Raw genomic sequence first — 22,044 nt, forward strand, 5'->3', positions numbered from 1 at the left:
TTTTGGGCCAATGCATAAAACTGAGACACTCCATCAGGGAGGTGTTAGATGCCCGGAGAGACAGCTAAGATGCTGTGCTGATGAACCATTAGCTCCCCTCCCCTTTATCGACACATCTTATCTGTGACTGAGAGAGAGTAAAGGTATTGTCACACTAAGCGATATCGCTGCATGTGATACTTACCTCCGACCGCTCCCCCTCTGTTTATCGCTGATCGCGCGAGAACGTCCAGGACTGTTTCTCGCCGTCAGCTTCCTGCGGCGCTTCCTGTGGAGAGACGAGCGACGCGTGGAGCCGGGCGGGAGGACGCAGGATCGCCTAGTGTGACAGGTAAGTAGCGACCCCCGACCCCTGCGATGTCGCTGGTGAGATCTGCCTGTGTGGCAGGTCACTAGCGACCACTTAGTGATGTACCAGCGATCCTGACCGCGTCATATCACTGGTCGGGATCGCTGGTGCATCGCTAAGTGTGACAGTACCTTTAGTTTCTTATTTTAATCCCTTTTATTTCGAACTGTCTGTACTTATACTGTATTTTGTCTCCCTTTGTAATATCTTTTGTGTTTTTGAAAACACTGCCTAGATTTTCTGCAGTAAACTTATAAATTTAATAATTTAGTTCTTTTTGCTCTATGATCGAACCGACACATACTCCGCGCCAAATTACGCTACCGGTGGGCTCTTTCCTCACCCGATATAGGCTTTAGTATCAAATGAGGAACTGGTGGCAGCTTAGCGTCCTTTTGTTATTGGAGGACTGGAGGTTTATGTGTGTATTCCCTGCCTGGGACTGGTGATATACATACTTCCCTCACTGCAGGGTGCCCAATAACCAGTACGCGACAAGGCAGCTTTTCCGGTGACTACTTATCCTAGGTGCAGTACCCTGACTGACCTGGGGATAAAGGGGGCACCAGAGAGCTGCAAGTTCCCAACCGGAACAAAGTGGAAACCAAAGTTGTGGGATTATATTGATAAATCTCATGACAAATTACTTATATATTCATACTAGCTGAAGAGCCCGGCATTGCCCGAGCATGGTACCTAACTGGGTCCCGCTCTCTTCCTTAACAGCCCCGCTCTCCACCCGCCGTCCCGTTCTATCCCTCCGCAGCCGCGCTCTACATCCGTGTCCCGCTGTCCCTCCACAGCCCCGCTCTCTTCGTCCACAGCCCTGCTCTCCATGCACTGTCCTGACACTGAACAACCCTGCTGCTCTGCAGACACAGAGGAGACAGTTAAAGAGATAACACTCCCACAGCACAGAAGAGGTTAATGGGTGAGACAGTGTAAGTGAGATTAATGGGGGAACAGACTGAGCTAGGACAGCACAGATGGAGATGAAAGGTGACCCCCTCCCCCAAGACGGGTAGCTACTGACCTGAAGGCGAGAGCAGTAGTCACACGCTCTGTATATACTATATATCCACAGCTCCTCCCTGTAGTCACACGCTCTGTATATACTATATATCCACAGCTCCTCCCTGTAGTCTCACGCTCTGTATATACTATATATCCACAGCTCCCCTCTGTAGTCACACGCTCTGTATATACTATATATCCACAGCTCCTCCCTGTAGTCACACGCTCTGTATATACTATATATCCACAGCTCCTCCCTGTAGTCACACGCTCTGTATATACTATATATCCACAGCTCCTCCCTGTAGTCTCACGCTCTGTATTTACTATATATCCACAGCTCCTCTCTGTAGTCAAACGCTCTGTATATACTATATATCCACAGCTCCTCCCTGTAGTCTCACGCTCTGTATATACTATATATCCACAGCTCCTCTCTGTAGTCGCACGCTCTGTATATACTATATATCCACAGCTCCTCTCTGTAGTCACACGCTCTGTATATACTATATACCCACAGCTCCCCTCTGTAGTCACACGCTCTGTATATACTATATATCCACAGCTCCTCTCTGTAGTCACACGCTCTATATATACTATATATCCACAGCTCCTCTCTGTAGTCACACGCTCTGTATATACTATATATCCACAGCTCTTCTCTGTAGTCACACGCTCTGTATATACTATATATCCACAGCTCCTCTCTGTAGTCACACGCTCTGTATATACTATATATCCACAGCTCCCCTCTGTAGTCACACGCTCTGTATATACTATATATCCACAGCTCCTCTCTTTAGTCACACGCTCTGTATATACTATATATCCACAGCTCCTCTCTGTAGTCACACGCTCTGTATATACTATATATCCACAGCTCCCCTCTGTAGTCACACGCTCTGTATATACTACAGTATATATCCACAGCTCCTCTCTGTAGTCACACACTCTGTATATACTATATATCCACAGCTCCTCCCTGTAGTCTCCCGCTCTGTATATACTATATATCCACAGCTCCTCTCTGTAGTCACACGCTCTGTATATACTATATATCCACAGCTCCTCCCTGTATTCACACGCTCTGTATATACTGTATATCCACAGCTCCTCTCTGTAGTCACACGCTCTGTATATACTATATATCCACAGCTCCTCCCTGTAGTCACACGCTCTGTATATACTGTATATCCACAGCTCCCCTCTGTAGTGACACGCTCTGTATATACTATATATCCACAGCTCCTCCCTGTAGTCTCACGCTCTGTATATACTATATATCCACAGCTCCCCTCTAGTCACACGCTCTGTATATACTATATATCCACAGCTCCTCTCTGTAGTCACACGCTCTGTATATACTATATATCCACAGCTCCTCTCTGTAGTCTCACGCTCTGTATATACTGTATATCCACAGCTCCCCTCTGTAGTCACACGCTCTGTATATACTATATATCCACAGCTCCTCCCTGTAGTCACACGCTCTATATATACTATATATCCACAGCTCCTCTCTGTAGTCACACGCTCTGTATATACTATATATCCACAGCTCCTCTCTGTAGTCACACGCTCTGTATATACTATATATCCACAGCTCCTCTCTGTAGTCACACGCTCTGTATATACTATATATCCACAGCTCCTCTCTGTAGTCACACGCTCTGTATATACTATATATCCACAGCTCCTCTCTGTAGTCACACGCTCTGTATATACTATATATCCACAGCTCCCCTCTGTAGTCACACGCTCTGTATATACTGTATATCCACAGCTCCCCTCTGTAGTCACACGCTCTGTATATACTATATACCCACAGCTCCCCTCTGTAGTCACACGCTCTGTATATACTATATATCCACAGCTCCTCTCTGTAGTCACACGCTCTGTATATACTATATATCCACAGCTCCCCTCTGTAGTCACACGCTCTGTATATACTATATATCCACAGCGCCTCTCTGTAGTCACACGCTCTGTATATACTATATATCCACAGCTCCCCTCTGTAGTCACACGCTCTGTATATACTATATATCCACAGCTCCCCTCTGTAGTCACACGCTCTGTATATACTATATATCCACAGCTCCTCTCTGTAGTCACACGTTCTGTATATACTATATATCCACAGCTCCTCTCTTTAGTCACACACTCTATACAGCTGCAGCGTCCAGATGCTACAGCATAGTTGAGGCGATTTCATGAGATAAGCATGCAGGGCTTCCCTGCGTAACCGGACACATAGCGTGTTTTTCCAAACTGGCAGCATGGCTATTTATAAAGTCACCCATACAATGTATTGCACGCAGTGATTCCGCATGGTTCAATGAACACATGCGGAGTCACCGGCGTTAAAATGCCGACAGCTCTTTGGATGGAACGGGCATGTGCTTCGTCGAAAGTGCTGCAGGATACTGACCGTGGAATCATGCCCCATATCTTATTGACCTGTATTTACACGGGAAACACCTGGAGCCTTTATTGAAAGTGATCATCACGTCCGCTTTGCACCAGTTGATCAGCACAATACTAGTACTGCATGTGTCTGCACTTAATGTCATAGTTCTCCTGCAGATGGTGATGACGCTATAGTGTATTATGGCTCTTGATGTGATAGTTGGCGCTCTCTCTTGCTGCAGGTGATGGAGTTGCAAGATAAGATGGCTGTGATGTGATAGTCTTGCTGTTAATGGACGGATCTCAACTCAAGGACTGTGATACACTCCCTGCAGAGGTCATGATAATAAGCCGAGAAGACGAGGGTCTGCCCTCCCCTGCTGTCTTGCCCCTGGGTGTCAGCGCTCCCACCACTGGGGTCACTATGCAGGAGTCTGTTGCTCCCTTCATACCTTCTTCTGGCCGGAAGAGTCTTGGTGTAAACCATTCCCCTGTAAACACTGCAGCTCTTCCCAGTGACAACCCTCAGAAGAAGCCGCTCTCCTCTCAGCCACTTTCTCAGGATATCCTTTTGGACACTAACGGTATGTGACTTTGAGGTCCATCAGCTCCACACCTCCCTGTTAAGACCATAGTCCTTGGTTTGTTTGTCCCACACATCATCTTTTTCTCCTCTTTTTCATTTCACACTCATGTCCTCTATACACCACTTCCGAGGCCCCATTCACTTGCTTTTTTGTTTCAGACCCTCATCTTCTCTACTCTTTTTCATCCAAATCTCCCATCCTCACTCTCTTCTCTGTCCCAGACTTCATGCTCTATCTTATTTGACCAAGCCCTCATTCTCTCTTTCTGCTCCTCTGTCTCGAGCCTTTGTTCTCTTATTCTGCTCCTCTCTTTTCCAAGCCCTTGTTTTTTTTTCCCTGCTTCTCTCTGTCCCGAGCCCTTGTTCTCCCTTTGCTTTTCTTTGTTCTGAGCACTTTTACTCTCTTCTGCTCTTTGTCTCGAGCCCTTGTTCTCTCTGCTCCTCTCTGTCCCGAGCCCTTGTTCTCTCTGCTTCTCTCTGTCCCGAGCCCTTGTTCTCTCTGCTTCTCTCTATCCCGAGGCCTTGTTCTCTCTGCTCCTCTCTGTCCCGAGCCCTTGTTCTCTCTGCTCCTCTCTGTCCCGAGCCCTTGTTCTCTCTGCTTCTCTCTGTCCCGAGCCCTTGTTCTCTCTGCTTCTCTCTGTCCCGAGCCCTTGTTCTCTCTGCTTCTCTCTGTCCCGAGCCCTTGTTCTCTCTGCTTCTCTCTGTCCCGAGCCCTTGTTCTCTCTGCTTCTCTCTGTCCCGAGCCCTTGTTCTCTCTGCTTCTCTCTGTCCCGAGCCCTTGTTCTCTCTGCTTCTCTCTGTCCCGAGCCCTTGTTCTCTCTGCTTCTCTCTGTCCCGAGCCCTTGTTCTCTCTGCTTCTCTCTGTCCCGAGCCCTTGTTCTCTCTGCTTCTCTCTGTCCCGAGCCCTTGTTCTCTCTGCTTCTCTCTGTCCCGAGCCCTTGTTCTCTCTGCTTCTCTCTGTCCCGAGCCCTTGTTCTCTCTGCTTCTCTCTGTCCCGAGCCCTTGTTCTCTCTGCTTCTCTCTGTCCCGAGCCCTTGTTCTCTCTGCTTCTCTCTGTCCCGAGCCCTTGTTCTCTCTGCTTCTCTCTGTCCCGAGCCCTTGTTCTCTCTGCTTCTCTCTGTCCCGAGCCCTTGTTCTCTCTGCTTCTCTCTGTCCCGAGCCCTTGTTCTCTCTGCTTCTCTCTGTCCCGAGCCCTAGTTCTCTCTGCTTCTCTCTGTCCCGAGCCCTTGTTCTCTCTGCTTCTCTCTGTCCCGAGCCCTTGTTCTCTCTGCTTCTCTCTGTCCCGAGCCCTTGTTCTCTCTGCTTCTCTCTGTCCCGAGCCCTTGTTCTCTCTGCTTCTCTCTGTCCCGAGCCCTTGTTCTCTCTGCTTCTCTCTGTCCCGAGCCCTTGTTCTCTCTGCTTCTCTCTGTCCCGAGCCCTTGTTCTCTCTGCTTCTCTCTGTCCCGAGCCCTTGTTCTCTCTGCTTCTCTCTGTCCCGAGCCCTTGTTCTCTCTGCTTCTCTCTGTCCCGAGCCCTTGTTCTCTCTGCTTCTCTCTGTCCCGAGCCCTTGTTCTCTCTGCTTCTCTCTCTCTCCCGAGCCCTTGTTCTGTCTTTGCTGCTCTCTGTCCCGAGCCCTTGTTCTGTCTCTGCTGCTCTGTCCCGAGCCCTTGTTCTCTCTGCTCCTCTCTGTCCCGAACCCTTGTTCTTTCTGCTCCTCTCTGTCCCAATCCCTTGTTCTATCTGCTCCTCTGTTTCCCGAGCCCTTGTTCTATCTTCTCCTCTCTGTCCCGAGCCCTTGTTTCTCTCTGCTCCTCTGTCCCGAGCCCTTGTTTCTCTCTGCTCTTCTGTCCAGAGCACTTGTTATCTCTGCTCCTCTCTGTCCCGAGCCCTTGTTTCTCTTCTCCTCTCTGTCCCGAGCCCTTGTTTCTCTCTGCTTCTCTGTCCTGAGCCCTTGTTCTCTCTGCTCCTCTGTCCCGAGCCCTTGTTCTCCCTGCTCCTCTCCGTCTCTCTGCTCCTCTCCGTCTCTCTGCTCCTCTCCGTCAATCTGCTCCTCTCCGTCAATCTGCTCCTCTCCGTCAATCTGCTCCTCTCCGTCAATCTGCTCCTCTCCGTCAATCTGCTCCTCTCCGTCTCTCTGCTCCTCTCCGTCTCTCTGCTCCTCTCCGTCTCTCTGCTTCTCTCCGTCTCTCTGCTTCTCTCCGTCTCTCTGCTTCTCTCCGTCTCTCTGCTTCTCTCCGTCTCTCTGCTTCTCTCCGTCTCTCTGCTTCTCTCCGCTCCTCTCCGTCTCTCCGCTCCGAGCCCTTGTTCTCTATTTGCTCCTCTCTGTTCCGAGCCCTTGTTCTCTATTTGCTCCTCTCTGTTCCGAGCCCTTGTTCTCTATTTGCTCCTCTCTGTTCCGAGCCCTTGTTCTCTGTTTGCTCCTCTCTGTTCCGAGCCCTTGTTCTCTGTTTGCTCCTCTCTGTTCCGAGCCTTTGTTCTCTATTTTATCCTCTCTGTTCCGAGCCTTTGTTCTCTATTTGCTCCTCTCTGTTCCGAGCCTTTGTTCTCTATTTGCTCCTCTCTGTTCCGAGCCTTTGTTCTCTATTTGCTCCTCTCTGTTCCGAGCCCTTGTTCTCTATTTGCTCCTCTCTGTTCCGAGCCCTTGTTCTCTATTTGCTCCTCTCTGTTCCGAGCCCTTGTTCTCTATTTGCTCCTCTCTGTTCCGAGCCCTTCTTCTCTCTCTGCTTCTCTCTGTCACGAGCCCTTGTTCTCTCTCTGATCCTCTCTGTCCCGAGCTCTTGTTCTCTCTCTGCTCATCTATGTCCCGTGCCCTTGTTCTCTCTCTCTACTTAGTCCCAAGCCCTTGTTCTCTTTCTGCTCTTCTATGTCCCGAGCCCTTGTTCTCTCTCTGCTCTTCTATGTCCTGAGCCCTTGTTCTCTTTCTGCTCCTCTCTGTCCCGAGCCCTCGTTTTCTCTCTCTTTATGCACCTCTGTCCACAGCCATCATTCTGTCTCCCTGCTCCTCTATCCCCAGCCCACGGTATCTCTCTCTCTGCTTCTCTGTCCCCAGCCCTCTTTTTCTCATTCTTTCTGCTCATCTACAACCTTCTCTCATTCTTTTTCTCTCTGCCCCACTCTGTCCCCAGCCCTTGGTCTTTCTTTCTGCTCCTCTGTCCTCTGCTCTCGTTCTCGCACACTTTTTTGCTCTTCTTTTTTCCCAGCCCTAGTCTCTTCAGTAATTTGGTGCGTTGTCATGTATGTGCAGGTGCTACTCTTATGGATGGCAGTGATAGATGTTTGGTTGCTGAAGACTCCACTAGTGTCCCACAAACTCCGACTTCCAACACCAAATGTTCATTGACTCTAGGACAGAGTCGCTCTGCTATCACTGATGCAGAAGAGCCCTCAACTCCTTTTCCGGTCAATGTTTTAAAGAATTCCCCCCCGCTCAGTCAAAGACCTGTGAGGGTGCCTAAGAGAAAAGGCTGTAAGTCTAAAACTAAAATGAAGATGACTCCGTTGTCTGCAGCCCCTCTCAAACCTCTTCCTGGCAGGAAAGGTCTTGGTGTTATTCAGTCTCCGGTAAACTCTATCACTGTGCACAATGACAGCATCCAGAAAAAGTCAGTGTCCACTTTCCCGGCATCACAGGACGTGCAGCAGTCTACTACTGGTATGTGACTGTTCTCTCAAACTGCACTACTCCTCCCAGACTGTCTAAGTTCTATTCCATCCTTCTTTTCAGACCTTCCCCCTTCTGTTTCTGCTTGTTCATGATTCCCGATTACCCTCTTATTTTATGTGTCAATGGTCCTTCTTCCTTTTTCTCATCCCTTCCTCTTCCCTCATTACTCTTCGTCCACTCCCTTCTCCATCCAACCATCCTCCTCTCCATTCCACCTTCTCCTTCCTCTCTCTTAGCCCTCCTTAATTCCTTTTCCTCTTCTTCCTCTTCCTTCCCCTCCATCATTACTTTCTTATGTCCCTTCCCCTCCTGCCATACTTTTCTCCTCTTTCACCTCCTTCCTTTTCCAGTTTTTTCCTCTCCATGCCCCCTCCCACCTTCCTCTACTCTCCCCCTCCTTCCTCTACTCTACCCCTCCCTCCTTCCCTCCTTCTTCTACTCTACCACTCCCTCCTTCCACTTCTCCTCTTCTTCCTTCTTCCTCTTCTCTCCCTTTCTCCTTTTTCTTCCTTTTACTGCTCTCCTTTATCCCTCTTTCCTCCCTTTCTCCTACTCCTTTTCCCCTATCTTTCTCTTCACCCTTATTTTACTCGTATCGTTTTTCATCCCGCCTTCCTCTTCGTCCTCTTTTTCCCTACCTCTTTCCTCCTTCTTCCTCTTCTTTCTCACCTCTTTCATCTTTCTCCTCTTCCTTTCCCTTCTTCCATCCTCTTACTTTTCTGCTTCCTCTTCTCCTTTTTCCTTCCTCTTCCTCCTCTCCATCCATCCACTTCCTTCTCTTTATCTTTCCTCTTCCTCCTACCTCTGTATTCTCCCTGTTTCCTCTTCCTCTTTTTTTTTTCCCCTGACTCCTTACTCTTCATCCTTCTTTTTCTCCAATTTCCTTCCCTTCTTACTTCTCCGTCCTTTTCTTTCTCCTCTCCCTTTTACATTTCTTTTCATTTCTCCCTTTTCTCTTCCTTGTCTTTCTTCCTTACTCCTACTTATTTCCCTTTCCCCTCTCTCGTTCCTCTATTTTTGTCTTTTCCCATCCCACCTTCCTCTACCTTCTTTCCCTTTTCCCTCTTTTTTTTCCTTTTCATCTTTAACCTTTTCCCCCTCCTTCCTTTTTCCTTTCCCTCTTTTTTCTTCCCCCTCCGCCTTCCTCTTCCTCCTCCCCCTTTCCTCTCCCCCTTTCCCCTCCCCTTCTTCTTTTCACTTACCTTTCTGCTTCCTCTTCACCCTTTTCCTTCCCTTTTTTCCTCTTCCCCTTCTCTTTATTTTTCATATTCCTCCTCTCTATATGATCCCTTTTACCCTTCCTCTTCCTCTTTTTCCTCTCCCTGATTCCCTCTTCTTCCTCTTCAATTTTCTTCCCTTCTCTTTTGTCTTCCTCTTCCTATTTCATCCCTCCTTCCTCCTTTTTTCTTTTCTGCTTTTTATTCTCCCTTTTCTTTTTCTCCTTCCACTCAGTCCTCTTCCCCATTCCTCTTCCAAATCTAGTTCTTTCCTCTTCCTCCTCTCTGTATTCTCCCTCTTCCTCCTCTCCTTCTCTTTTTTCCCCTTCTTGTCTCCTTCCTCCTCCTAATTTCCTTTCCTTCTTTCTCTTCCATCTCTTCCTTTTCCTCCCTCTTTTCTCTTCCTCTTCTTCCTTTACCGCTCTCTACTTTCCCCTTCCCCCTTCCCCCTCTCCCTTTCCTCTTCCTCCTCCTCTTTCCCCTTTCTCTTATTCTTCTTTTCCCTCCCTCCTCTTTCCCCTACTCCTTCCTCGTTTCCCTTCCACCTCCCCCTTTTTCCTTTCTCTTCCCCTCATCCTCTTCTTCCTCCTCTCCCTTTTCTCTTCCTCTTCTCTCCTTTTATCCTTTCTCTTGCTTCTCTCCTTTTTGCTTACCTTCTTCCTTTTCCTCCTTTCCTTTCCCTCATTCCCCTCCTCCTCCCTGCCTCCTTTCTTTTTTCTTTACCTTTCCCCTCCCTCCTTCTTCTTCTGCCACTCGCTTTCTCCTCACCCTCCCACCTTACCCTCCAACTTTCCTCTCCTTCCCCTCCTTTTCCCCTCTGTCCTTCCTCTTCCTCCTTTCCCTCCTCTCTTCTTTCTTTCCCTCCTCCCTTCCTCTTTCACTTCCCTCTTTCATCTTTCTCCTCTCCCTTTCCCCTCTATCATTCATCTTATCCCTCCTCTGCATCATTCCTCTTCCTCCTTTCCCCTTCCCCTCCTTCCTCTAACTCCTTTTCCTTCCCTCCTTTCTCTCCCTCCTCTCCCTTTCCCCTCCCGTCTTTGTCCTCCTCCCCTCCCTTCGACTTTCCTTTCGCTTCCTTTTTTTCATTTCCCTTTTTTCCTCTCTCCTTCTCTCCCTTTCCTATCCTTCCTTTGTCATCCTCTCTTCTCTACCATTAGCCTTTATCCTTCCTCCTTTTCCCCTTCCTCCTCCTTCCTTTTACTACTCTTCCTGCCCTTCCTTTTCTGTGCCTCCGTTCTCTTCCTCTTTTTTTCTTCCCTCTCTCCCTTTTCATTTTCTTTTTCCACTTAGTCTCTTCCCCTTTTTCTTCCTTCCCTCCTTTCCCTTTTCCTTTCCTCTTCCTCCTCTCCCTGCCCTCCTTTTCCCGTTCCTCCTTCATCTTCCTCATCTCCCTCCTTCATCTTCCTCATCTCCCTTTCCCAGTCTCCCTTTCTCTTTCCTCCTCTACCTTTCTCTTTCCTCTTCCTTTTCTCCTTGACTTTGCCCTCTTTCTTTCCTCTTCCTTTTCCTACTAATGATGATGTCCTGTATTTTATATTTCAGAGCCTTCTTCTTACTTTGTGGATAAAACTTTGGCTGTTGAAGACTCTGGCCTCCAGGAAACACCTGTGAAGGTCCCAAAGAAGCGAGGCCGCAAGTCCAAAGCAGAGTTGCTGCTGATAAAGGCGGCTCAGGAGCTGGAGGCTCAAACCCTTGTGGAGAACAGGCAGAGCGACTCAGAGAACATGGAAGTGGAGCTAACACCAAGTGGTCGGCCGAGGAGACGCGCGGCCAAAACGTGAGTCCCCACTAACTGTCAGTATCAGCTTATTAGTGGGGTCTGTAAATTGGACTGAGCCCAGAACTCACAGACGATGGGCCGTTCTGCTGGGCCCTTCATTGCTGTGGCCCAGGAGTTGCCACCTCAGGTGACGTCTTCGGACCCATGAGCTCAGAATTGCAGCAGTCCATGCTTGGAGGACTTTGTGTTCTCTGCCCTTGCTCCTCTGACTGATGCTTTCTTGTTCTGTATTCTCCTATAGAGCCATGAAGTATCTTCAAGATATAGCTGATGAATGGGAGGAATCTGGACTGACCTCTCCCCCAAAAATGGAGAAAAAGCTTCCGGAGGAGACTGGGAAGAAACGACGCAGGAAGAGAGAGAGCGATGATGACATGGATTTTGTAGTGTCAAACGACATCCTGGAGCAGGAAGAAGAGTTAGAGGATGTGGGCCTGAGCGAGGAGGAGTCTGACGGCGACTCCTGTTTATTCAGGAAGAGCGGTTCTGCTCCCGGAGAGGTGAGATATAAGTGTAGTGAGGGGGAGGATGAGTGGCCAGGCAATGGGTGCAACCAGGCAAGAGGAGGATGAGTGGCCAGGCAAGGGGTGCGGCCGGACAGGGGGAGGATGAGTGGCCAGGCAAGGGGTGCGGCCAGGCAGGGGAAGGATGAGTGGCCAGGCAAGGGGTGCGGCCAGGCAGGGGGAGGATGAGTGGCTAGGCAATGGGTGCAACCATGCAAAGGGAGGTTGAGTGGCCAGGCAAGGGGTGCGGCCAGGCAGGGGGAGGATGAGTGGCCAGGCAAGGGGTGCGGCCAGGCAGGGGGAGGATGAGTGGCCAGGCAAGGGGTGCGGCCAGGCAGGGGGAGGATGAGTGGCTAGGCAATGGGTGCAACCATGCAAAGGGAGGTTGAGTGGCCAGGCAAGGGGTGCGGCCAGGCAGGGGGAGGATGAGAGGCCAGGCAAGGGGTGCGGCCAGGCAGGGGGAGAATGAGTGGCCAGGCAATGGGTGTAGCCGGGCATTGGGAGAATGAGAGGCCAGGCAAGGGGTGCAGCCGGGCAGGGGGAGGATGAGTGGCCAGGCAAGGGTTGAGGCCGGGCAGGGGGAGGATGAGTGGCCAGGCAAGGGGTGCGGCCAGGCAAGGGGAGGATGAGTGGCCAGGCAAGGTTTGTGACCGGGCAGGGGGAGGATGAGTGGCCAGGCAAGGAATGCGGCCAGTCATTGGGAGGATGAGTGGCCAGGCAAGGGTTGCGGCCGGGCAGGGGGAGGATGAGTGCCCAGGCAAGGGGTGTGGCCGGGCAGGGGGAGGATGAGTGGCCAGGCAAAGGGTGCGGCCGGCAGGGGGAGGATGAGTGGCCAGGCAAAGGGTGCGGCCGGCAGGGGGAGGATGAGTGGCCAGGCAAAGGGTGCGGCCGGCAGGGGGAGGATGAGTGGTCAGGCAAGGGGTGCAGCCGGGCAGGGGGAGGATGAGTGGCCAGGCAAAGGGTGCGGCCGGCAGGGGGAGGATGACACGTGGGGTCACACACTGATCACATTATGGGATGTCCGGACACATGGGATCACACACTACTGATGATATTATGGGATGTCAGGACACATCCAGACACAGCATGAGCTCTTATGACAGAATTCACACACCTGGGATCCATCTGTGATTTCCTATTTTACATTGGTTTTCAGTTGCTCTTTGGATTTTGTTTCCGATCATTGTTTGCAAATCACATCATTGGTATCTCTTGAATCTTTCCTTCCCCGTTTTTAAAGTGCACCTGTCACCTGTTTTGGCCGCTATAAGATGCGGCCGCTGCCTTTCAGGCCTGATATATACCATTCTATAATGCTGTATATCTGGTCCCGATCCGACCTGCAAGATAAGAAAAATAAGTTTCATTATACTCACCCGTGGGGTGGTCCGGTCTGATGGGTGTTGCAGGTCCGGGTCCAGCGCCCCCCATCTCATTATGATTCTCAGCATCGCACTCCTGTGCAGGCGTATTGATCTGCCCTGTTGAGGGCAGAGCAAAGTACTGCAGTGCGCAAGCGCTGGACCGCTCTGACCTTTCCCGGTGCTTGCGCACTGCAGTACTTTACTCTGCCCTCAACAGGACAGAGAAGTACGCCTGTGCAGGAGCGCGATGCTGAGGAGCCATGAAGCAAGCAGGAGGGCGGTGATCATAAGAATCAGTGTTTGGCGATCGCCTGTTGCCTCCGTCAACAGTGTCTGGCGACTTCCCGTCATCTCCACCATCAGTGTCTGGCGACTTCCCGTCATCTCCACCATCAGTGTCTGGCGACTTCCCGTTGCCTCCGCCATCAGTGTCTGGCGACCGCCCGTTGCCTCCGCCATCAGTGTCTGGCGACTTCCCGTCGCCTTCGCCATCAGTGTCTGGCGACCACCCGTTGCCTCCGCCATCAGTGTCTGGCGACCACCCGTTGCCTCCACCATCAGTGTCTGGCGACCACCCGTTACCTCCGTCATGTCCATGTCACATCGGAGCTTCTGTGATTTCATGTCCACAGTTCTTGCTCCATTGAACTTGTGAGTTTTTGCAGAGTTTCTGCTTCACTTTCTTTGCAGGATGTCATAATCGCCCCCAGAGCTGCTGTTTTGATGTGATCGGCCTTCCACCCTCATAGATCTTTTGCTTGATGGTACTCCAAACGTTGTCATTAGGACACAGGTCAGGGGAGGATGGTGGCCACACCATGAGTTTCTCTCCTTTTATTCCCATAGCAGCCAATGACTAGGAGGTTTCTTTGCAGCATGTCATGGAGCATTGTCAGCATGAAGATGATTTTGCTATGGATGGCGCGTTGCTTGTGATGGTATTTTAGCGGATGCTCTCTTAATCCTATGAATTTGTCTGGCAAAACCTTCCTCATTATGCCTTTATCTGCAGAAACAGTCCTCATTCTACCTTTATCTACACGAGCCCGTCTGTGCTCTGTATGAGCCACAAAGCTGTTCACAGTACAATGATTGATCTTAAATAAATGTGTCAAAAAAAAAAAAAAATTTGTTTTGCCACTAAAATCTCACTGTAAAACTATCTAAAAAGAAAAATGAACACTCCAAAACTGTCGCTTTTTTGTCATAGTGACACACAAAATATTGAATAAAAGGGATCAAAAAGTCACGTGTAAAATTAAAAACGGTACAAATGATAATGCCAAACTGTCCCACAAAAAACAAGCCCTAATATGCCAAAAAAAAAAAGCTACAGCTCTCACAATATGGCGATGCAAAAATAAATTCATTTTTGTAAAATCTTGTTTTTCGTCTCTAAAAGCAGCAAAGCTGAAAACCCCTAATATGGATCTGGTATGGCGGCTGTTGCCTGGTATTGCGGGATGTTCTGAGACGTTGTGCCTGTTACAAATTACATTGTAAGAGCTAAGTACGTACAGGAGAGAAGTACCACGGGACAAACTTATGTATCTAAGCAGAACTCTTTATTACACCATCGGTCAGGGTTTATATAGGTTTTTACTGGGCAATATCATTGGCTCAGCTTCTCTCGACATATGTGCTGGCATTAGCATATGTACATCGCATTGGTTAAAGTTAACACTGACCCAGCTTTAGGGTCTATCTGTGGCTTTACTTTCTCTTCCCTATATTTTATCTCTAAGTTCTGTTAGACAAAGAAATTCCTGAGACCCCTTATTTCAAAACATACACAGACTCCATTTTGGAAAACAAGAAGATGCAATATCCAGAATGGAGTCCGGATGGATAAAATATAAATCCTGCTCTCACATTTCCCTTCTCTTGTGGCAATGGGTGGCTGTTCCAGCTGAAGTGTCACTGGAGACTGGACCGGAGTAGGACTGCAGGACTGGAGCATAGACAACAGGACGGAGCAGGAACACGGGAGGCAGGACTGGAGTAGAACTGGAGTGTGGATAGCAGGATGGAGCAGGAACACCGGAGGCAGGACTGGAGTAGGACTGAAGGACTGCAGTGTGGATAGCAGGATGGAGCAGGAACACAGGAGGCAGGACTGGAGTAGGACTGAAGGACTGGAGTGTGGATAGCAGGATGGAGCAGGAACACAGGAGGCAGGAATGGAGTAGGACTGAAGGACTGGAGTGTGGATAGCAGGATGGAGCAGGAACACAGGAGGCAGGACTGGAGCACCGGACTGCGGAGCTACTGCAGGGACCACGGAAGGCAGGACTGCGAGGCTACTGCAGAAATCACTGAGGACAGGACTGTGAGACTGCAGAGGGCACACGAGGAAGCAGGGCCCAGTGTGCTAGCAAACACAACGATCAGGCTCCTCCCTCAGGGGGGAACGGCCTGATATGGCCCTGTCAGGTCTGCCATTGGTCCGTAGGTGCTTCCGGGTCAGGGCGTTGCCGGAGCACAAGAAACAGGAGGGAGGCGTGGCCTATGGCGCATGTGCATTGCATGCAGAGACCCCGTCGGCCGCGAGCCTGTCAGAAGGGACCGCCGTGGCTGTCGGGTGGCGGGTGGCTGCGGCGTGGGAGCGGAGGCCGGGTGAGTATGCGGAGGTGGCGTGACAGGCAGCAACAGGTCTGGTCTCAGTGACCTTGTCTATAGCTTTAGAAGCCATGCCCCGACACAGGGTATGAGGCAGCAACAGGTCTGATCTCTTTGGCTTATCTTTAGCTTTAGAAACAATGCCCCGGGTAAAAAGGATGACTAATGGTAAATTATGGTGTAAGAGAAATCTTATGGAGAAAAGAGTTATATAAGCTGTCTACATTGGGGGTGGGGGGTGGGAGGGGGGGAACAGGGATGTTCAATTTGTAAATCTATTGTTTGTGGAAGATTTACTGTATATTCTGTATTTTGAATTCTGATTAATAAAAATCTTATTTGATCAAAAAAAAGAATCCAGCAACAGGTCTGGTCTCTGTGGCCTTGTCTATAGCTTTAGAAACAATGCCCCGACACAGGGTATGAGGCAGCAACAGGTCTGGTCTCTGTAGCCTTGTCTATAGCTTTAGAAACAATGCCCCGACACAGGGTATGAGGCTGCAGCAGGTCTGGTCTCTGTGACCTTGTCTATAGCTTTAGAAACAATGCCCCGACACAGGGTATGAGGCAGCAACAGGTCTGGTCTCTGTGACCTTGTCTATAGCTTTAGAAACAATGCCCCGACACAGGGTATGAGGCTGCAGCAGGTCTGGTCTCTGTGACCTTGTCTATAGCTTTAGAAACAATGCCCCGACACAGGGTATGAGGCAGCAACAGGTCTGGTCTCTGTGACCTTGTCTATAGCTTTAGAAACAATGCCCCGACACAGGGTATGAGGCAGCAACAGGTCTGGTCTCTGTAGCCTTGTCTATAGCTTTAGAAACAATGCCCCGACACAGGGTATGAGGCAGTAACAGGTCTGGTCTCTGTAGCCTTGTCTATAGCTTTAGAAACAATGCCCCGACACAGGGTATGAGGCAGCAACAGGTCTGGTCTCTGTGACCTTGTCTATAGCTTTAGAAACAATGCCCCGACACAGGGTATCAGGCAGCAACAGGTCTGGTCTCTGTAGCCTTGTCTATAGCTTTAGAAACAATGCCCCGACACATGGTATGAGGCAGCAACAGGTCTGGTCTCTGTAGCCTTGTCTATAGCTTTAGAAACAATGCCCCGACACAGGGTATGAGGCAGCAGCAGGTCTGGTCTCTGTGACCTTGTCTATAGCTTTAGAAACAATGCCCCGACACAGGGTATGAGGCAGCAACAGGTCTGGTCTCTGTGACCTTGTCTATAGCTTTTGAAACAATGCCCCGACACAGGGTATGAGGCAGCAACAGGTCTGGTCTCTGTAGCCTTGTCTATAGCTTTTGAAACAATGCCCCGACACAGGGTATGAGGCAGCAGCAGGTCTGGTCTCTGTGACCTTGTCTATAGCTTTAGAAACAATGCCCCGACACAGGGTATGAGGCAGCAACAGGTCTGGTCTCTGTGACCTTGTCTATAGCTTTAGAAACAATGCCCCGACACAGGGTATGAGGCAGCAACAGGTCTGGTCTCTGTGACCTTGTCTATAGCTTTAGAAACAATGCCCCGACACAGGGTATGAGGCAGCAACAGGTCTGGTCTCTGTGACCTTGTCTATAGCTTTAGAAACAATGCCCCGACACAGGGTATGAGGCAGCAACAGGTCTGGTCTCTGTGACCTTGTCTATAGCTTTAGAAACAATGCCCCGACACAGGGTATGAGGCAGCAGCAGGTCTGGTCTCTGTGACCTTGTCTATAGCTTTAGAAACAATGCCCCGACACAGGGTATGAGGCAGCAACAGGTCTGGTCTCTGTGACCTTGTCTATAGCTTTAGAAACAATGCCCCGACACAGGGTATGAGGCAGCAACAGGTCTGGTCTCTGTGACCTTGTCTATAGCTTTAGAAACAATGCCCCGACACAGGGTATGAGGCAGCAACAGGTCTGGTCTCTGTGACCTTGTCTATAGCTTTAGAAACAATGCCCCGACACAGGGTATGAGGCAGCAACAGGTCTGGTCTCTGTAGCCTTGTCTATAGCTTTAGAAACAATGCCCCGACACAGGGTATGAGGCAGCAACAGGTCTGGTCTCTGTGACCTTGTCTATAGCTTTAGAAACAATGCCCCGACACAGGGTATAAGGCAGCAACAGGTCTGGTCTCTGTGACCTTGTCTATAGCTTTAGAAACAATGCCTCGAACACAGGGTATGAGGCAGCAACAGGTCTGGTCTCTGTGGCCTTGTCTATAACGTTAGAAACAATGCCCCGACACAGGGTATTATTATTACTATTTATTTCTCTAGCACCATTGATTCCATGGTGCTGTACATGAGAAGGGGTTACATACAAATTACAGATATCACTTACAGTAAACAAACTTACAATGACAGACTGATACAGAGTGGAGAGGACCCTGTCCTTTCGGGCTTACATGCTACAGTATGGTGGGGAAGGAGACAGTAGGTTGGTGGGTTGCAGCAGCTCCAGTGATGATGAGGCGGAGGGTCCAGTAGTGGTGAGGAGGTAGCGGGGTCATTGCAGGCTGTAGTCTTTCTTGAAGAGATGGGTTTTCAGGTTCCGTCTGAAGGATCCGAATGTGGTTGATAGTCGGACATGTTGGGGCATGAGGCAGCAACAGGTTCGTTTCTGTTGCCTTGTCTATAACTTTAGAAGCAGTGCCCCGAACACAGGGTATGATGCAGCAATCAAGTACCGCAATGACCACCAGAACTATCTCCAAAGTAAACGCTATGTTATAAGAAGTGATCCCTATTTACCAAACATGTTTTGTAGCCACTTACTGAGGGGGTTGCTGATGCCTGAGTTTTCAACTAATTCGATGGACGGGGCATCAATGCCTCTCAGAGCATTACTTATGCTGTCATCTGGAGCTGTGTTGTTGGGAATAAAGGTTCAGCATTAAGCCCCAACCATATTATATACCGCTCCCCTCTATGCCAGGATCAGGTCAAGGCCGAGTCTACTCTGAAAGGTCATAGTCGAGGTGGCACCCAACTGTTCAGCCATTCCCGGAAGGCATCCCTACTAAAATTAACAAACCCCGGCTGGTTATAGTAGATATCATTTATGCAGTCCACATTTTTATTCACTGTGACAATGGCGAATAGCGATTCTAATCCCGCTGGTACTTGATCTCTGACTTTAGTCTGGTACTCCTCTTGGGACACCATCAATGTACAGATTAGGGTCAAAAGATGTGGCAATTCTGGTGTCACACTTGTGTTTGTAGTTTTCCGTTGCTTTGTTGGGGATCTTCTCTATGTTTGGAGACAGAATCTGGAGTGGTATCAGGAATTTCTCAATAACACATACCCTCCCGTCTCGCTGGTAGTACTGGATAAAAGTCACCAGTTCCATACATCCACCATAAGTCAACCCTAGCTACCGTCTGATTCAGGAGGACATGGCCTCCTACCAAGCTAGTGGTGATGGTACGACGTGACCCTACTGAACAGCATTTGGACACGTATTCTGTAATCGAGTCATTCCAGTAAGGAGGCTTCTACCCTTGTTGTTTGTCTTCTCGTAGGCCCAGTCTTCCACCCAGGGCTGAGAATTTGTTGAGTCTGAGACTGTGTCTTTTTTGGCGGAGTCAGTATAAAATGGACCGACTTTGACTAGTAAAATATGTAATAAATTGGATACAGTATTACAATGCAGGATGTGATGTACATCTTTTCAGAAGACTTTGGGAAAGTTCTGAAATGTCCCATAAATGTCTGTTCTGTTCCTGATCTGAGGATCTCCGCTTTTAGTTGAGATGAATCTGTCGTGCACTTTTTATCCATGCTCAGTAGTGACCGGGGCTGTGGAGTCGGGAGTCAGCGAACTGGAGGAGTCTCAGTCGGAGGTTTGGCTTACCAACTCCTCAGACCTGGTTCCACCCCACCATATTGTAGGACTCACAATCAGACCCTTAGCCAGTATACATATATACTGTTGGGTGAGTCAATAAATAACCTACGTATATTAGCCAAGAAAAAGCGGTAGAACTTGTAGGAACAAGACCAACCACTATCTAACAAATTAGAATGCATCTATTCATGGAATCAAGATACCTATATACAAAAATTATATAGCCAATAGTGTGATAAAAATATATAAAAGTTTATTAATGAAATACAATAAAAAGAGGTATCTGAGGGAAATTAGAGCGTAAAGTAAGGCGACAGTGGCCAGCAGAGGGAGATGTGCAACTGATTGTCACAGGAGGTAGGTATTATTATTATTATTATTATACATTTATATAGCGCCATTTATTTCATGGTGCTTTACAGGGAAAAGGGGAAATATAGACAAGTACAATAAACATGTGTAAGACAAGGGACACACGAGTACAGAAGGAGAGAGGACCCTGCCCGCAATGGCTCACAGTCTACCGGGAGGGTGAGGATACAGTAGGAGAGGGTAGAGCTGGTTGTGCGGTGGTTCAGTAGACCGAGGATCATTGCAGGCTGTAGGCTTGTCGGAATAGGTGGGTCTTCAGGTTCTTCTTGAAGGTTTCCGTTGTTGAGAGTCTGATGTGTTGCGGCAGAGCGTTCCAGAGTATGGGGGAAGCACGGGAGAAGTCTTGTATGCGGTTGTGGGAAGAGGAAATGAGGGGTGAGTAGAGAAGGAGATCTTGAGAGGATCGAAGGTTGCGTGCGGGTAGGTACCGGGAGACCATGTTACAGATGTATGGAGGAGACAGGTTGTGGATGACTTTATATGTCATGGTTAGGGTTTTGAACTGGAGCCTCTGGATAATAGGAAGCCAGTGAAGGGCCTGGCATAGGGGGGAGACAGGTGGATTAGTCGGGCAGCAGAGTGTAGGATAGACTGGAGTGGTGCCAAAGTGCTACAGGGGAGGCCAGAGAGTAGGAGGTTGCAGTAGTCGAGGCGGAAGATAAGGCGTGCACTAGTGTTTTTGTGGTTTCATGGTTGAGGAATGCGCAGATCCGGGAAATATTTTTGAGTTTGAGGCGGCAGGAGGAGGTGAGGGCTTGGATATGGGGTTTGAAAGAGAAGGCAGAGTCGAGGATCACCCCAAGGCACCGAGCGTGCGGGACTGGAGAAAGCGAGCAGCCATTGACATTGATGGATAGGTCTGGTGGAGGGGTAGAGTGAGATGGGGGAAAGATGATGAATTCTATTTTGTCCATGTTCAGTTTGAGAAAGCGAGCAGAGAAGAAGGCTGAGATAGCAGACACATTGTGGTATTTCAGTCACTAAGGAGGCGAGGTCGGGTCCAGATAGGTAGATCTGCGTGTCATCGGCATAGAGGTGATACAGCAAGTCGTGGGATTCTATGAACTGTCCCAGGCCGAAGGTGTAGATGGAGAAGAGTAGAGGTCCGAGGACTGAGCCTTGAGGTACACCAACAGACAGGGGGTGAGGTGAGGAGGTGGTGTGTGAGAGGGAGACACTAAATGTTCGGTCTGTTAGGTATGATGAGATCCAGGATAGGGCCAAGTCTGTGATGCCAAGAGATGAGAGAATCTGCAGTAGGAGGGAATGGTCCACGGTGTCGAAGGCAGAAGACAGGTCCAAGAGAAGGAGGACAGAGTAGTGACGCTTGCTCTTGGCGGTTAGTAAGTCGTTAGTGACTTTAGTTAGGGCAGTTTCAGTTGAGTGATGTGGTCGGAAGCCAGATTGTAACCGGTCAAAGAGGGAATAGGAGGAGAGGTGGGAGGACAGTTCAAGATATACATGCTGTTCCAGTAGTTTTGAGGCGTAAGGGAGAAGAGATATCGGGCGATAGTTAGACACGGGATGGGTCGAGGGAGGGCTTTTTGAGGATGGGTGTGATTGAGGCATGTTTGAAGGATGAGGGAAAGACACCATTTGTAAGTGAAAGGTTGATGAGGTGTGTTAGAGTTGGGATGAAGACTGTGGCCAAGTTAGGGATGAGGTGAGACGGGAGCGGTTCAAGAGCACAAGTGGTGAGGTGTGATCTTGACAGGAGGGTGGAGAGCTGATCTTCTGTCATGGTGGAGAAGCTGGTTTTGGAAGAACAAGGCTGAGCGGCTAATAGGGGCATTGGGGGCTGCGGGCCAAAGCTTTCTCTGATCTTATCGATCTTCTGCTTGAAGAAGGAGGCAAAGTCTTCAGCAGAAATGAGAGGAGATGGAGGAGGTGCTGTGGGACGGAGTAGAGTTGAAAGTATTGAAAAGCTGTTTAGGGTTGTGAGACCGGGAGGATATGAGAGATGCGAAGTAAGTTTGTTTTGCGGCAGAGAGCGTGTACTTGAAGCTGGCAAGGGACTGCTTGTATGAGTTGAAGTGCTCCGCTCAGCGGCCCTGGAAACCCATCTCAGTTCTTTATATAGGTATACAGATATAGGGTAAAAGTGTCCCTTATGATATCCTACCCCTCTTATGCACTAAGTGCAGAGTATGAGAACAAATACAAGGGATAAAGCTGGACAAAGAAATTCCTGTGGTTATCGCCTCCTACTGGACTGGTGCCAGAGTGTGGCGTCAGACCAGCAGGAAGCACCTTAAATATAACCCCTGGCCAATGGGAAGCAGCTGCGCGTCGACGGGTGTGTGTTTAGGCCATAAATGCCGCTGCCCGAAACTAGCTCCCCATTAC

At 49.4% G+C, this 22,044-nt stretch overlaps 1 protein-coding gene across 2 annotated transcripts in view; it reads left to right on the forward strand.

The window, feature by feature from the left end:
- GTF3C2 (general transcription factor IIIC subunit 2) overlaps nucleotides 1–22,044 on the forward strand; it is a 116,704-nt gene that overhangs the window by 12,469 nt on the left and 82,191 nt on the right. Inside the window, exons 2-5 of one of the 2 annotated variants that reach the window (XM_073557784.1) lie at nucleotides 4,015–4,356; nucleotides 7,582–7,989; nucleotides 10,761–10,995; nucleotides 11,240–11,498. In XM_073557784.1, coding sequence (XP_073413885.1) covers nucleotides 4,065–4,356; nucleotides 7,582–7,989; nucleotides 10,761–10,995; nucleotides 11,240–11,498 — 1,194 coding nt within the window. In that variant the 5' untranslated portion in view covers nucleotides 4,015–4,064. The remainder of the gene's footprint in view (nucleotides 1–4,014; nucleotides 4,357–7,581; nucleotides 7,990–10,760; nucleotides 10,996–11,239; nucleotides 11,499–22,044) is intronic. The other variant, XM_073557785.1, reaches the window with a different exon arrangement.

Source organism: Dendrobates tinctorius, unplaced genomic scaffold (assembly GCF_039654945.1).
Source record: "Dendrobates tinctorius isolate UK_male_01 unplaced genomic scaffold, ASM3965494v1 ptg000251l, whole genome shotgun sequence".
NCBI lineage: Eukaryota > Metazoa > Chordata > Amphibia > Anura > Dendrobatidae > Dendrobates > Dendrobates tinctorius.